Source organism: Papaver somniferum, chromosome 7 (genome assembly GCF_003573695.1).
Source record: "Papaver somniferum cultivar HN1 chromosome 7, ASM357369v1, whole genome shotgun sequence".
Lineage (NCBI taxonomy): Eukaryota > Viridiplantae > Streptophyta > Magnoliopsida > Ranunculales > Papaveraceae > Papaver > Papaver somniferum.
Genome location: NC_039364.1, coordinates 232275346 through 232293074, shown reverse-complemented (window position 1 = coordinate 232293074; position 17729 = coordinate 232275346). Strand labels below are relative to the sequence as shown.

The 17729-nt window shown below is 35.8% G+C and overlaps 2 protein-coding genes and 1 long non-coding RNA gene across 3 annotated transcripts; 2 read left to right on the top strand and 1 right to left on the bottom strand.

Annotated features, from left to right (window-relative positions):
- Positions 1-5594: 5594 nt before the first annotated feature.
- On the bottom strand, positions 5595-6757 carry LOC113293481. The gene is made up of 3 exons (XR_003332326.1): positions 6636-6757; positions 6413-6534; positions 5595-5965 (listed from the first exon to the last, which is right to left on the bottom strand). It is a non-coding gene; the product is annotated as an uncharacterized LOC113293481 (long non-coding RNA).
- A 4833-nt stretch (positions 6758-11590) lies between these two features.
- LOC113299830 lies at positions 11591-15829 on the top strand. The gene is made up of 6 exons (XM_026548925.1): positions 11591-11867; positions 12003-12135; positions 13159-13262; positions 13475-13619; positions 13725-13865; positions 14182-15829. The coding sequence occupies exons 1-6, from the start codon at positions 11827-11829 to the stop codon at positions 15565-15567; spliced, it is 1950 nt and encodes a 649-aa protein (XP_026404710.1). The 5' UTR covers positions 11591-11826; the 3' UTR covers positions 15568-15829.
- A 424-nt stretch (positions 15830-16253) lies between these two features.
- On the top strand, positions 16254-17324 carry LOC113293480 (probable serine/threonine-protein kinase DDB_G0272282). The gene has a single exon (XM_026542107.1). The coding sequence runs from the start codon at positions 16279-16281 to the stop codon at positions 17212-17214; it is 936 nt and encodes a 311-aa protein (XP_026397892.1). The 5' UTR covers positions 16254-16278; the 3' UTR covers positions 17215-17324.
- The last annotated feature ends 405 nt before the right edge of the window (positions 17325-17729 follow it).

Sequence of the window (17729 nt, the reverse complement as noted above, 5' to 3'; positions counted from 1 at the left end):
AAACGATCTCAGTACAGTGGTTTATTGCACTTTACCGAAAAGGAGATTATTAAATGAACCTGATGCCACTTTCCACGGATCAATCACTAATGCTAAGGAATTATAATAAAAGAAATGAGTTTCCACTGTCATATCATATATGTACACGGAGTTAGCTTTACATAATATGGTGATTACTGGTTAATTAATCGTCTTTGATAAGATCGCCTAGTCTGGAGTGGATTAAAGGTAAATAAGAAAAAATCAGGTCAAAAGAAAAGCGTGGAGAAGAAGATAAAACTAAAAGGCAAACATAAGAATCTTAGGTATTGCACCACTAAATCTGATTACAATGAAGATTAAATAGATAAATACTGCTAGTTTTATATTGAAAAAGCTTTTTTCTAAGAGTCAATGTTTGTAAACCCATGATGTCGAACCATGGACTAATTAAACAAGTGCAATTCCAATACTTACACAGAACATGCAATATATCAATGAGACGGAACAATGGTCTATAACTATGTACACATCTATAAAAGACCAGAAAATTCAACATTCATACTCATGAAACAAACAATATATCGATGAGACTGGACAAGTGTACAATTACTTACGCATCTATAAAAAATCCACATAATCCACCAGCAAAACAGGTCATAAATACATGAGATAGGAAAATGGTGTACAATTATGTACACATCTACAAAAACCTAGCAAATTCAACATTAATACTCATAAAACATGCAAACGTACAAATGTACACATACAAAAACCTAGTAAATCCAAGAATCATACTCATAAAACAGGTAATACATCCATGAGACATGACAATGGCGTACAATTATGTAAACATCCACAAAATCCAGAAAATCCAACATTCATACCCATGAAGCAGGCAATATATTCGTGAAATAAGACAAGGTGCACCAGTTTTTACACACATACAACTTGAATCTTGTACCTTAAGAACCAGTAATAACAACATAAACACCACTACATGCTTATAGCTGCAAACTACCAGGTATATATATGAAGCAAAAGTGTGAAATAATAATAAGCTAAAACAAATGCATACCAACAAATATCAACCAAAGTTTTCCTTCCTGACAAATCATTCACATGCTGCAAACAAAATTGAAACACACTGGAGTTCTATACAACTTCCACAACACAAAAAATACAATATCAACGAAAGAAAGAAGAACCATAACTTTAATACTTACAATAATCATATCATTGAACGATGCAAAGATCTGAGCAGCTTCAAAAACAAACTCACCATCATATATAACAGGTCCATGGGAACAATCTCTTCCTTGAGATCTCTAACTTTCCTCCACAACTACAAAAATCCACACACAAAAAATTAGTATGTGTACAACTATGTGCACATTTATAGTCAGCATGTGTATACCTATGTATACATTGACAATCAGTACATGTACAACTATGTGGAAATTAATAATCAACATGTGTATACCTATGTACACATTAACTATTAACATGTGTATAACTATATACACCAAAAACATTATTCCGAAAATATTAAAATCAAAAATAACTTCAAACTAATCGATACAGAGCATACTAGTATACATATATGTACAACTCTTCAGAAATCTAACAAATTCTAGCATCGATACCCACATGACAGACCATCCATTCATCACAGAGCATACTAGTGTACAAACATGTACACCTCTACAAAACTCTAACTAATCCAACATCCACACCCACAAAATAGACTGTAAAATCATAAGAGAGCACAATGGTGTATAATTGTGTACACATCTACAAAAATACAACTAATCCAACGTCCACACGCAAAAAAACAGGTAATATATCATTGAGATAACACAATGGTGTACAACTATGTACATGTTTACAAAAATCCAACATCCATACCTACAAAACGTGTTATAACTCATCAATTTGTTCTTATTATAACATTAGCACAAGTGGGGATAGAAGCAAAAATGCTGAAGTTCCATTTCCTCCTTCAAATGGTTTTTTCTCAAGCTTAAGAAGCATAGTTATGATAAACCAATTTTTTTTATAGTGGTAGTTTTCTGTTTATTATCCTCTTCCAGAAAACAAGTTTACTATTAATTTAATACTGTAAATTTTTAGAGTACCCGTATTTACAGAAGCTCAACCAAGTCTTTAAATGACCCATAAGAAGGTAAAAGAAGATAGCTGGATTAAAAGGTGAATAATCATTTAAACTAACTGGAAGAAAGGAACAATAATCATGAAAATTAACAAGTGTACAGTTATGTACACATTAAAAATGAACATATGTACAAATTATGTACATCAACAATTGAAGAAATAAAATAAAAAAAGTAAGAACGATATTATTAGATAGGCAAAAAGAAAAAAGAATCGTCATAGTGTATTGAGATCAACCTGAATCAATTCAAGTAATGTTGGATTGCAAAAAAAAAATATAATTGTTGAATCACTTCAAGAATTGAGAAGGTGCATGGTTATGCAGAATCTATGGGAACATGGCTCAAACTGAGCATTTACCTTGGAGGCGTAATAGATGCATCTCTGAGAGTCATTTTTATCATCCTAACCAATATCTTCCCAACCTAACACGTACTTGGATGCAACACTCATAGTCCTCTACCTTGGTTACTCCAATTAAACCAACCGAGCACTATATTCTCACAACATATAAACACTTGATTAAGACGTCATTTATTTAAAGTTTTCTAACGCAATTCCACCTAGATAACCTATGTACTAAGACTGGGGTGGAGTCCACTTCGTTGGATCCTAGTTCCAAGACTTAATTTGTCGAAATGAAATGTTTTCTTGTGGTATATATATGATTTTAAACCTAAAAAACATATCATTATAAATCAATTAATCATTTTTAACTTATTAATGGTTAGCTGGAAACCAATTCCTATTAACTCTCTGCAATATTACCACCAATTAACTTCTCAACCTCAAAAAATCTCCAATAAAAAATGGAATAAACTAACATACACCGATCTAATTCGAACCATCGTTGACAGTATAATACTATCCTTCAAACTAATGATGGAAAACATAGCTAATCAATAAAAATCATATAATAACACAAATATATGACTTACCAGTGGTAGGAATTTGTGTTACAATCTCCCCAAACTTGAGCAGTCTCACTGGCAGCATCAAAGACCGACCATCAAGATACGCATCTCTTTCTCAACAAATAACCAACAACTAGGTGAATGATAACCCCATGGTTCTTGTACTAAAGTGAATCCTTCAAATCTGTATGTAAGGGAATTAAGACTTAATGCATGAATTGTAGACGATCAACAAAAAAAACCAAAGGATTCTCCACCAGAATTCAATAAACCTCGAATAGATCTCATGCAAATTAAGAATTTCCTTAAACATGTTATTAATTTAACGGATCCAGGAACTTAAACACAAAATGAACCACAAATACAAATTGACTGATCACAATAAGATCTGATAACCAATGAAAATAAAAACGAATACCTAAAAGTATTGCAAAAGAAATTGTAATAAGATTTCTCACGAAATGTTAAAAACAAATTGTTAGTGTAAAATTTAATTGAATTTGAATAAGATTTGAATAAAAATTTACCAGATCTGTTTGTTGTGAGTTCATCTTCGAGAGGTTCTTGGGGGTTAAGAGAGAGGGGAAAGGTAGAGAAGCTTAAAATGATCTAAACCAGATCACGAATCGAGAAGAATTTTTATCAAAATCCTATAAGACATGAGTAGATGGAGAGCTCTTTCTAGAGTTTCGACATATGAGACCATGAAACGGAAGATGATTATGACCGAGGAATATCCATATTTTGTTTTATGGGTATTTTTGTCATCAAAGAAAGCACATTTTGGATTAAATCGTTCAAAAATGGACCGACTCGTTCAACATTTGGTAAATTTGGACTTCCAAGTACTAGGCCTGAAGGTACAAGACTAGAGTGTCCAAAGCCCAACTAATTTGAGATTAAACGTTAATTTCTACATCCAACATCCACCTCATTCGAACTAAACTCAACCATTGTAGAAGTTCCGCCAACCGGCCTGTCAAAAAGTTATTTTCCATAAAAGGATTTAAAAGCTTACGTTTAAGTGAACGCATTCTTATTTTCATCATGTTACGTTATGCACCAATTATATACCGTCCCAGATTGGATTTAGCTGTTTACGATCCAATAACTTTACCACTATATTAAGGTGACATACACAACACAGACGATAATTTTTGACACATCACGACACAACATGGCCCATTTTTTTCTTCCTGCCCCAATAAACCGTTTATTCTGAAAATTAGATAAGATAGGTTCAGCTGCGCCGTCAAAGAATGATGACAAACGCACTAGATTGTCACTGCGATGATGTGATCGTTAACTGATGATAAGTTCATTTAGCGGATAAGTTCCACAGAAATCATATGCCGTGTCATCACTCAGGCCACGGCACTGCTAACACGTCACCTTGAAGTTCGCTTGAGTTGAACGTTAGGTTGAATTGGCATTAAAAGCTAGAACAAAAAAGCGGTCCCTATTCGGCTGTTGCTTTAACGAGAAAGTTGCTTTTTCCATGTCTGCCTGGCACTGCACTGCATTGGAAGTACTAGCTAGGCCAACTGGGTGGAGAACGAGGCACTTGGCTACTTGAAAGCAACAGCCAAACTAACCGTTACAACCTATGATGGTGGCCCTTGTGTGTTTGGGAATTTTGCTGAGAATGATACATGCGTAGGGTTTGGAAGAAAAAATGAGATACACATTTATGGCCAATTCTAGTCCCTGTACAACAAGAAAAGATGATTTTTCTTTTTCATCTGAAATGGCAATGTTCATGACAAGGGCAACGGGAGTAACGTGATTTGGGTGATTATGTCTTTTTTTTTTTGCCAAATCTTTTTTTTGATCTCCAGAAAATAAGGTATTGACGAGTTTCCAACTCAGATCACCAGTATTATCATCCAGAATAAATTTTTCTCAAAAATATCAGTTTTGTTTTAAAATATTGTTTGAAGATGGGAACAAGTTAATTAAGAAGCAATATCATGTCCATATACCCATTAGGGTGGGACTACCATTTTTCCACACATTTCACATTTATCATTTCTGCAGTCACTATCTTAGGCTCAATCACCATTGAAAACAGTTGATCACGAGTCTCCCCATTAGTCTCTCCGTATCGTACTCAAAGAACAAATAAATGTATATTGTAGAACAAAGTCATTGCTTGTAGTCTTACTCTTAGATTTTTCTAATACCCAAATTAATAAAGCAAATTTACTTTTAATGATTCATTCATAGATCAAAATTAGTGCTGTCAACGGGTCCGGGTCCTTCCGGGTAGTACATGGTCCAAAACCGGATCCAACATATCAGCGTCGGTTCCGGGTCCTAACGGTTCCGGGGCCGGTTCCATAATGTGTTGGCCAGAACCGGACCCAGTAAAGGTCACGGGTAATCACCGGGTCCGGGTACCCATCGGGTAAAAAAGCAAACTTATATGACTTCCCAATTTTATGGTTCCTGAGTACTGAAAAAGGATTATTCAACACCTGAAAAGTGATCATCTTTAACATACATACAAAAGTAGAGTAAACTTGAGCTTAGAATCCTTAGATTAGGAAAATCAAAGTTACTTTCCTAGCTATAAGTAAGAATCTGCCATTATATATGATAAATATTAAATACAAAAGTTGGCAGACATTTTTTTAGCCGATAACTACAAGTAACGCCAGCCCTAATGGCTAATATAGTCTGTCGTATTATAACCACAAAAGTTGACAGACATATCATTCTATAAAGTGTAGAAGCCCCAAAAGATAAATGCGTTTCCTTCACAAGTACATATACAAAAAAGAAGGATGTAGTTCGCACTTCGCATGTTCTTTGGCTATGCCTATATAATATATATATACCAAAAAGAAGTTCCAACCAGTTCACTAAAGATTTCACCATCATATTTCCAATTGTTCCTGCAAGAGAAACAAAAACAGTTGATCATATTCCCAATTTTTCCCAATTCAGAAACCACCTCAAAATTATTATCACTACCACATTCTCTACCAAGTTTAAGGAAATACATTGCGTAAAGACAATGTGCTACGAGTAAAAAAGTACAAATCTTGCATCTTCAACCAAACAACGTGTACAAGTAACCATATCACAATCAAAGACCTTGCCTGTGATGAAGAAAGAGTTGCTTCCGTGATTGCACTCACCAAATATACAACTAGCTAGGGCCAGGACCACAAGCAAACATTAAAATTCCCAAATATACAACTAGCTAGGACAAATATTGTATAGACAGACACAAGTCAAACTTTCTTACAAATGTATTTCCTTATATTGTACTAATCACATTTCGACAAAGTTTAAGGAAATACAAATTTGTGCATTCCAAGGTTAGCTGTTTATTTTACCTTAAATTGATAGTCAGTCAGTTAGACAATGTGCGATGTTGCATCATCATCGTCTGACTCGAGCTCCTCCATTGCCTCCAAAAGAGTCTGAAGTGAAGTACTACCTAACCCAAATCCCTCATCTAACACAATAAAATAGTTAGTTGACGTACAAGAACCATAGTAAATGAATCACTAACTAAAATTGATATAATAACAAACATGAATTGAATATGTTACTTACTCTTCAGCGCACTTCTTATCCAATCTTGTGTGCATATCAGAGCTTCAATTGTTTCTGGAAGCATTGAAGAACGAAATTTATCTACAACTCTACCACTGGTGCTGAAAACAGATTCAGAAGCCACCGATGACGCATGAATTGCTAATATATCACGAGCTATCACTGCTATAATTGGATACATTGGTCCATGAAATTTCCACCACCCCAAAACATCAAAACTAAAATCATTCAGATCAATACCACTTCATTTTCTAATAGGGGGAACATCAGTTGATAGGTATTGCTCTAGATCTGTGCGAACAACGTCATGTTGTGAACTTTCTTCCAGAAATGCCGTCAAACCTTTCCTTCTAGAAATAAAAGAACTTTGAGAAGATGAAGTACTACCACTACTACCAACTGAATCTTCCATGTTCACTTGATTTGTCGAAATGTTTGCTGAGTATACATGAGCTGAAGAAGCATAATGTGTTGCATATTCATTATACAATCTTTTCAAGACTTCCATAACTTCTAACTTCTTCTCCTTGTTGTTACCAGGATATATTAATGGGAAATAGTAATCCAATAATTTCATTTTAAACTGAGGATCTAAAATGGAAGCTATTGAAAATGTTTTACTAGTAAGTTGCCAATATCTTTCAAACTTTTTCATCATATTCACTGCCATTTTTGAGATTAATGCATCATCGGAATCACACCACTCACGAAGTTCTAAATACAAAGAACAAGCAGTATCAAAATAACGATTAACTGTCACGTATGACGTACCTGAAAAGAGAATAGTGACTTCATAAAAGAACTTCAATCAAATTGAAAGACTACTTGCATTCTTCCAGTATTCACTCGTTGGAGCAACATTAAGAAAATCAGGTTCAATCTTCCCGAACCGGTTAAATGCTTCCCGAAATAGAAGTGCTGTTTCAAGCATAAGATAGGTAGAATTCCACCTTGTATCAACGTCTTGAATCAAATTTTTATCAGGAGCATTGACTTGCAAGCAAACTTCTTTAAATTTTTGTTGTCTTTGTGGTGAACCTCTAATAAATTTCACTGAATTTCTAATTTTCTGTATTTCTTCTTTAATTTGCAGCATCCCATGATCAACAATAATGGCAACTACATGAGAAGAACATCGAACATGGGATAATTCCCCATCCAAAAGTAATCCATTATCTGGTTTTAGCTGAGCAAGAAGTTCACTTACCACGACTTTGTTAGTTGAAGCATTACCAGCGTAATTGAAGCTATCTTCCTATCTATATTCCACTTGTACAACTGCTCCATCAGTACCTTTGCAATGTTAACTCCAGTGTGTTGCCCATCCACAGCGTTAAAAGATAAAATTCTCTTATGAATCTTCCATTCTTCATCAACATAGTGAGCTGTCAAAGCCATATAAACTCTATTCTGAGTGGTAAAGTCCACATATCAGTAGTAAGGCTTATGCGACTCTGTACCTTACTAAAAATCTCGTACAAATGCTTCTTTTCCATTTGATAAATCTGTATGCAGTCTGACTTCGTAGTGTTCCGCTTCACAAGTTTAATATTGGGTTGTAATGAAGTCAGCACCCTTCTAAAACCAATGTACTCTACAAATGAGAAAGGGAGTTCATGCAAGATAATCATTCTTGCAATACAATCACGAGTTACTTTTTGGTTAAACTTAAAGTTGTAAGCAGCTACTGACCCATCTTGTGTTTCACTAGCTTTCAAGAACATTTGGTTAATTTGTTGTTGTGCTCCTTTGTACGCCATACAACTATTTAGATGTTTCCTCAAACTGCTTGTCCCATTTTTGCTCTCCGCACCAATATTCCTCTTGCAGTGCTTGCATTCTCCGTGTGTTTTCCCTTTTATCAATACCTCTTGAAATTCAGCCCAATACTTTGAGGTTCTTTTGCGTGTACGTGTAGGTGACGGAACCACATTTGTTGTTGCCGCTTCTATATGATCAGAATCACCAGAATCACTTGACTCACTGGCTACAGTTTCTACTTCTTTCGGCTCTGCTGAGTTTACAACTTTACTCTTCTTTGCAGCCTTCGAAACGGCAGCTTTAGGAGGCGGCATACACGGGGATTTCGAAACGGTAACTTTAGTCTTCTTTACAGGAACACAATGACCACCAACACTACTTCCTGTTTGACTTTTCATGTTGCCTCTGCAAGGAAAAACCAACAAACATTTGTATCAGCCTATCAGATGTCATAAAGTATAAACGATAATAAATTTAACAAGCATATACAGTAATAAAAAGACAAATGTTCCAAGCATATACGCATAAACAACATACGCATCAACCACACACAAGGAATTAGTAGTTTATGACTTAATTTCCAAAATGGCAGTAGAAGACTTGCTCTTGTGCATGTTTGCTGCAAGCTACTGAAAACACCCAACCTTCGAGCTATCATTGATTTCTCACAAAAACAACCATAGAGTTCACATATCATTGAGATTACAGGGATACCCATTCAAGCATAATAAGTTTGCCTTGTCTGTGCAAGAGAAATCATCAAGAACAAGGGAAAAAAATTGATACAAAATGAAAGAAATTAAGCAGTAGACTAATAAGAGATGAGCGATTCATTTTAACTAGACAATTACTAGATAAGAAATAGTATAATAACTAGACACAGCAACAAATCTAGGCTGGCCTGTTTGAAAACTCTACCCACAAATCTAACTTCACTAGCAGCAACAATTAGAGCCATAAGTTCAATTATTGAATTTAGAGAAATTGAGCACACCAATACTGATTAAAATTGAGAAATTGAAAGATACCCAGTGATTAAAATTGAGAAATTGAAAGATACCCACTGATTAACCTTATCACCACCCATTATTGGAATCAATAATATTTTAGATGCTATTTTCCTAACATTTCTTAACATTCTCTTCTAATTTTTTTTTAATTGGAATCTCTTCTAAAATCATACTGTAACAGATTCAAGAGGATTCAAAAGCCTCTAAAATCGATTCAATAAAAATCACGCGCATCACTTTAAGAATTTGTAGAGTAGCATATCATACTTTTCTTTCAGTGAAAGAATTTGAGAAACAAAGGATTTCCAGTGTGTAGAAGTAGTTGCAGGCAGGAGAAGAAAGTAGATCGGCTGAAATGGGTGGTGAGCTTCTCATCCTTTATATATGACCTAATTTTCGCTGGGATTTTTACAGAATTAGCCTTTATGAAATACCCGAATATCCGCGGGTACCCGACGGGTAAGATCCGGATGGACCCGTTCATAAACGGGTATATACGGATAATTACCTGCCGGGTCCAAAGTGGTTAATGGGTCCAATTTAAGGACCCGGAACCGGACCCAAATCCATCGAATCCGGTTTCGGACCCGGGTAATGAGTACCCATTGACAGCCCTAATCAAAATACAATTTTTGATTATTCAATTTCAATCCAATCAACATCAGAGAATCATAATAATTGTGTATCACTACTCAAGAAATTTATGCACTAATGGTGTATTTTATTGGTCAAGTAAATAATATGAGTCCATACCTAAACTTTCATCCAAGCCAATACCTTTCAGCATGATCTTAAGTTTCAGAGGAAAATTAATTTCATTCTCATTCATTACTTGGTACCGAAGAAATACCCTGTATGAACAACTCATTATCCATGCATAGATTCTTTTTGCCTGTGCGTATCTGGTAAGAAGATTTGGAAGGAATTAGGCCAAGTTCTGTCCTTATTAAAATTTCACATGCAAACTTACAAGTCACGAACAGTCAAGTTGTGCTATTTAGTTGGCAACAATAAGTACAAACACTAGTTATGGAGGAATAGAGTGGGTAACTTTAGCTTTGAAGCTCATCTAATATCCTAATTTTTTGGTGAGGAATAATTTTAGTTCTGAAATTCATATACTATCTCCGTTTCTGTAAAAATGTTACTTTCATTTTTTAATATATTTTTAATTTTTCGGAAGAGAATTAATCTGAAAATTGTTACATTTACATTTTTCTTTTTTTATCGATGACATAACAGATGAGCGTTAAGATTACTTTGCTTTTTTTTTTCTTCCTTCCCAATATTGTTGATAGTTTAGATCATTGAGCTTATTAATAAATAGATACTACGAAATATAAATTTCTCTGGTGTCATAAACAAAGCTATCAATACACTCCATAATCAAAATCTAAACCACCATATTTGTAATTATTTTCACCACCTGAATTAATAATATTCCATGTCCACTGATTAGAGAATCATACAAAAAGAAAAATACAAAAAATCAAAGCGTCTATAAAGTATATAATACTACTTCTTAAATGTTAAGCTAAGTTATGCCAATTTATTAATACTTTTCTAGACAAGTTCCACACTTCACTTAGTGGTTACCAACTATAAAACCCTAATCACCAACCGCCAAGTAGCTCATTAACCCACACCTAATTACATTTTGTCAGAAAATTTACTCACAAATTCAGACTCATAATTATCGTCTATTACCCTCTTAATCCACACCTAATTACAATTTGTCAGAAACTATTTACCACCAAAAAATACTAAAATAGACCAAATTATTTCCTTCAAGAAATTCTAAATTTTATCATAGTACAAGAAAATCTTAAATTATCCAAAGTGTAAGATTATGTTTAGTACTAGAATTAACTAATAACCAGATTATTTAACTAAATTAATCTCCTTTCCATAACCTTAATCAATCCAGCTGGCATATCACTACGTCCGGCTTTTCTGGTTCACGTTAACCCGCCGGCCTGCCCGCACCAAAATTTAACAAACCACGTTTGCACTTTATCCAAATTTCCAAAACTACCCCTCACGATTATCCTGGAGAATTATTAGAGATAGCTATATAAGCCGTATTTTGTTAAAAAGATTGAGGGTGATATCGTCATATTGTAACAAGTGGTGCTGTCCTCCGCTGTTTGTCATGTATACGTTGTTTAAAACCAGGTTTCAAAAAACAGTCCAAAAGAAGAAGAAGCAGTCATAAATTAGTGTTTCTGGAGAGAGAAACCAAGGAATAAACAACTCTATTTTCTCTCTCTGGAAAACAAAAGCTTCCTCTGTGTCGAGAGTTTTTGAATAAGAATCTCTCACAGTCCCACAGAAACACTTTAAATAGAAACCAAATTAGGTTTAAGCATTTGGTTTTCAATCATCATAATCCCTCAGTTTTTTGAAGAAAAGAAGAAAAAATGTTGGATGGATTGTTAGGGAGAGGATTCTCCTCAAAATGGTGAGTGTTTTTGATTTGTGATTGTAAAGATTTGATCTTTGAATCTTGATTGTCTGTGGGGTTTTGTTTGTTTTTTGATTTGGTTTAGTTTTGAATGTGGGTTCTGTTTTTTTGATTAATTTTTTGTTTTTGTAGTAAATCATCAATTAAGCTGATTAAAGCTAGAATTGATGTTATAAGGAGGAAAAGGAATGCAATGCAGAAGTATTTGAAGAAAGATATTGCAGATCTTCTTGCTAATAACCTTGAAACTAATGCTTTTGGACGGGTAATGTCTCTCTTCAACTTTCTCATCTTCAGATTTTGAATTGTTTGAATTGAAAAGCTTGGATTTTTAGATGCTTTTTGATGAATTAATCTCCTCTTTTAATTGAATTTGAGAATTTTTGTTGATTTCTTATTGGATCTCTCTTTGTTTGATGATTAAAAAGCCATACTGTTCTTCTACCTTGAGAATTTGTCACATGCATGATGATTTTTTGTGGGTTAATTTTCGAAGATCCTCAGATAGATTTTGGAGTTGTGTAGCTTTTATAGCAAATTGTATTTTTCGGAACAAGGGTTGTGACTTGTGATACACTAGTAATAGAACAAAGTCAGCACGGCTTGTTCACGAATCTGGTAATGCGAAAATCGAATGCTCTGTTACTTCTATATGACTGTATCCTGCTGATTTTCAACACAGTTTCAAATAAAAAATTCGGTGGCTGAGGTTCTATGGGCTACTGCTTAGGAAGTTGATTCTTGGGATTTGCATCAGTAGGAGGATTTGAATGCTTAGTTTTTAATTGGCTTATAAGGCGGAGAAGATGATTGAGAGGGTCTATAAAGGTTATGGTGATTTACTCAGTGTTCTAGTCTCTTTGATGTGTAGGATGTTGTGCTGTTTGACTAGCTAATTTGAGAGTTTTGTTGTGTTTTGTTAGATTCATCTTTTTGTTCCGGTTGTTAGTGTGTGTGTCCGATTGTCATCCTAATCTGCAGAATTTACTAGGTGATGTTTTTGTTCTTTTGTTAGACTATTAGGATATGTGATTTATAATTTTGCTGTAATTTTACTCTACTCATGATTAACGTTTAGAATATCCATTGGTGTAGCCATATTGCAGGAGAAACTAATGCATTAAATGGTTACATGAATTTCTCTGTTTGCTTCTGCAGCTTAACAGTACTTAGGCTAGTGCAGTGTGCATTATTGCATCGCTCTTGGTTACTTGCACAAAATCTGGTTAATTCTTATCATTATTTGTGCAATGAAAGTCTGATTGTTTTCTCTTTTTTTTTGTAACAGGCTGAAGGTCTCATAGTTGAGCTGAACCTCTCGTTTTGTTATGATTTGGTAGAACAATTCTGCGGGATTATACCCAGGCATCTTTCAGTAATGCAAAAGCAAAGGTACTGTATTCATCGTACCAACTATCTTAACTAAAGTGTCTCACGTGCAACTATCTTGCTGGTTTAGCTCTGGCTTCTGGTTAAACCCCTGACATGATATATTTCGTACATAGGCTGGCTTTTTGCACTTACTTTTCTTAGTTCTTTCCTCTTTCATGTGGCACTTGAATGCGATACCGAATAACTCACCCCTCACTTTCTTTTCATTGTAGTGTGTGTCCTGAGGAAGTCAGAGAGGCTGTGTCATCTCTGATGTTCGCTGCGGCAAGATTCGCAGATTTGCCTGAATTACGTGACCTCAGACAAATGTTTACTGAGAGATATGGGAATGATGTTGAACCCTTTGTGAATCAGGAGGTGATGTGCTACTGTACACTTGCGAAAAGAATTATAGTCCTCTGTTTAAACTATCTTAAGCTTCTAATACTAAACAGCTGATGATTTTTCTTTTCCTGCGAACAGTTCAAAGAGAAGTTATCATCAACCCCCCCTACAGTAGATCAGAAGCTGCAGCTGATGCGTGATATTGCCAAAGAATACTCTGTAAAATGGGACTCCAAGGATTTTCAGCTTAAGCTTTCGAATCCTGTCGTTCCTGTAAAAGTAAGCCTACTTCCTTTTCCTTTCAAGCTATACTGTAGTTATACCTATGGCAGATATCCCATAAAGAGAAAAGTAATGACATTTAACACTTTATATCTTAATCAAAATACTCTAGCATATTTTCTTCGTGTGTGCGTGTCTTCGCATGCCTTGTATGTGTGAATTCTGTTGAGCTTTGGCAACCAAGGGAAACTACAACCATATCAGGGCCAAATCCTCAAGTCTAAATCTAGTTTACCGAGAGCATTTGTATCCACATTTGCGTTCTGGTAACTTCCTATACTTACTGTTTGCAACAATTCTCACTATATTACAGGATCAGCCACGCAGAGTTGCGTCATTCCAGAATCGTCAAAGTGATGGAAACAAGTCACTGAATAACAGGGAAACAGAGACTCCCTTGAAAAAAGACCCCGAGGATGTTCTGTCTCACGGAAGACGGGAAGTGACTAAGGATGTGTTGAAACCACAGAAGAGCATCCAGGAAACTGGTCCAAAAAGAGACAAGGAAGACAGCATGTCTCGCGGAAGAGGAAACCACCTCGATAATGTTTATAAAGCACGCACTGTAGTTGCGGAAGAAACTGTTGCGAAAAAAGATTACTATAATGTTTCTTCTCGTGGAAGACAGGAAGTTGCCAATGATGGGCACTTGCCACAAAGAGACAAGGAAGACAGCATGTCTCGCGGAAGAGAAAAACATCTAGATACAGTATATAAAGCCCGCACTGTAGTTGCAGAGGACACCGTGGTAAAACAAGATCACTACAATGTTTCTTCTCATGGAAGACCGGAAGTTGTTCCACAGAGAGACAACGAACAACTTTGGTCTCGTAGAAGACGAGATCACACTGCTGATGTGGAAAAAGAGAGAGGTCATGAGGTAGCAGATAAGGTCTCTGCGGTTAAGGAAAAAGAGAAAGATCGTGAGGTGGCAGAAACGGCGAAACCACAATACAAGGCTTTTGCCCCTCCTCCTTATGTTAAACAACCAAATGTTGTCAAGAATGGTATTCAAAATGATACTTTTGGCCCTGAAAAAACACTATTAGAGCCTCCGGTGCATAGAAGATACATGAATGTTGGATCAGAGAGAAGTCATGATGAAAGGCAGGAATTTCGACCTGCTAAGGTTAATCATGTTAATGAGCACAGTCATCATGATGATTCTGTTAGTGACCGAGCACTAAAACCGAAGCCAATGTCAGTAAGAAGGCGGCAGATGAAACCACCATTAGGCTACGAGAATCCCACCAGCATTGAAGGTGATGACCCTATGAGGAGAGTTCCAAGTGCCAGGAGGAGAGAAGCAAGAAATGGCTTACAGCACGCTCTAGATGACGATCATAAGAAAGAAAAGGATGAAGAAGAACTGGCAATGGATCAACTACTGATGCATTACAGCAAGAAGCCAACAAAATACGAACCCATTATGGTAAAAACAGGATTAAGTTCAAATGTCCGTCCATCTAGTCGCGATGAAACTGAACGGCAGCGTCCATCTACTCGCAATGAAACTGAGCGGCGGCGGCGTCCTTTTAGAGCAACGTCTTTGCCTCCTGAACCAGCAACTCCTCCAAAAGAAGCAGGCAAAGCACCTTCTCGCGCCACTTCGTTCCAACCTGAACGGTTATTTGTCCATCCGAATCTACCGGAATACGACGATTTAGCAGCACGGATTGCCTCCCTAAGAGAAAGGTAAGTTACATAAGATAGGCAGCCACTTAAACCAATTGATGAATGCTCAAAGTCTGTATAATAATCCTCATGTTGTATTCTATCCCGTTGTGGTGTTCCTCCCTATATGTATGATATGATTGATTCATAGGCTAATTTTCTGGTTTGATTTTCCACATTTCCACTTATACTTTAGGTTTTCAATAGTTGTAACATTGATTGGTCTACAACATGTCCATACATTTATAATATTACACATATCAAAATGAGCTTCATGATTTTTCAAAGATTTTTCTATTACTGAGTTCTTGCATATTTTAAGATACTTCCATTTTCTTACAGTGAACTGAATTCCATTTGAACTAGTACATAAGTTATTTCGACTTCACATAGTCTGACTCTTCATATGTCAGCTTACTCCAGTCTGACTCTTCATATGTCAGCTTACTCCAGGATAATGTCATAATGTCCAAATGACCAAAACACCCTTCCATGTCTGAACAAAAACAAAAGCTTTTCCCATAACATTAACAACAAAAAAGCCTGCAATCTACTTTCCTTGCAAAAAGTAAAGGACTTTTAGTTTCCCGCCAAAAAAATTCCTCTTACCTCCCTTTTTTTACCCCTCATTTCTCCTACATATCCTTAACTGTAGAATCTGTGAAAGAAACTGTTGAGTTCACCAAACTTTCCAGAGAGAGAGAGGAGCAAGTGTGTGTGAGAGAGGACTGAGGAGATGAAGGGGTCAGCTAAGTTGGTAATGGGTGCAACATTGATACTGGTGGTGAGTTTAGCAATAGTATTAGCTCTAATTCTTGTATTATTAGCTGAACTTTACTGTTCTCTTCTCTTTCGCAAGCGTAGATATAGAACTAACACTGCTACTACTGCTACAACTACCCCTGCTGCAACTTCACCTCAAGCTTCATTACATTCATCAACAACATCAGTTCAGTTGAGTAATGTTTATGCTCATGGTGTCTTTTTAGCTCCAAGAAACATTCTTTACCCTTCCATCGTTCACAAACAAGAAGAAGAAATTTGTAAGAACCAACAAAAACATCAATTTTTCAAGCCATATGACCATCAAAGCCATCATCATCAGGTGTTGGAAATCTTGAATTTAGACCCAAACAACACCCCATCTCCATTTTCATCATTAACAGCTTCACCAGCTACTATGCAACAAATTCACCATCAAGAAGTAGCTGAATCAGAAATTACTGCTGTCCGGGTTAACATTGGTAGTAGTGTTTGTGGCTCTGCTGCTGACAAACATTTGGTTTATATCTCTAATCCGATATATGACAATGAATTAAGCTACAAACATAGTGGAGTAGCAGGAGGAGGAGGAGGAGGAGGAGGAGGAGAAAGTGGAATTTGTAGTAATGCAACTCCATTTGAAACCCCGGAATCATCACCATCTCATTTAGAAATGGATTGGGAGGAAGAAGATAGAAGAAATGAAAAAGGTTCATCAGAATTAAGTCCTAATTCATCATTGGAAACAATGACGCCACCATTAACACCAATGAAGAAACTACTACCAATGGAAGCTTGTTCTTCAGTTTCAGTCAGTTTAAGAGATGCTAGATCTATTGATACTTCTGGTAGTAGTCATGGTTTATCTTGTTCTTCATCACTTTCTACTTCTCCTTCATGGTGTGATTAACTACTAGTCAAAATCTATCATCAATCAATCAATCAAATTTGTCATTTTGCATTATGGGTTTTGTTTAGAATTCATTAATTTTCTTGTTCTTTTGTCCGATAATCTTTGTTTATGGCGCCTTAATGAAATCAAATTAAAGAATGAAAAAGAATAAACCTTAAAGTGAATGTTAGTTGTAGGCGTGAGTATATGGCACATAAAACTAAGCCCACGCTTCTTCATATATACCCTCTAGCTTTCTTGTTGTTTTCTCTATTCTCTAGCGCACAGATTATATCTTGTTTTTATTTAGTTGTGTTGCTTGTAATTTGGAAAAGCATTCAGAATTCTGATTCTAAACAATGAGTCATGCATGTCCTCCTGCCCATGTATCAAAAGGGGAAAAGCTTTTGCAAAACAGAACTGAGAATGCATGTGACTATGTGCTTTGAATTGCCGTTTGGTTTGGAAGATTGAAGGTTGAAGATTTTTAGTTGTTGGGGAAAAGGGATATTGGAAAGAGGGTTAAAGGTAGA

Coding starts and splice junctions, on each gene's coding strand:
- LOC113299830 (XM_026548925.1), top strand. CDS start 11,827: ATGTTGGATGGATTGTTAGGGAGAGGATTCTCCTCAAAATG. Junction 13,620..13,724: donor AACCCTTTGTGAATCAGGAG/GTGATGTGCTAC, acceptor TCCTGCGAACAG/TTCAAAGAGAAGTTATCATC. Junction 13,866..14,181: donor ATCCTGTCGTTCCTGTAAAA/GTAAGCCTACTT, acceptor ACTATATTACAG/GATCAGCCACGCAGAGTTGC.
- LOC113293480 (XM_026542107.1), top strand. CDS start 16,279: ATGAAGGGGTCAGCTAAGTTGGTAATGGGTGCAACATTGATACTGGTG.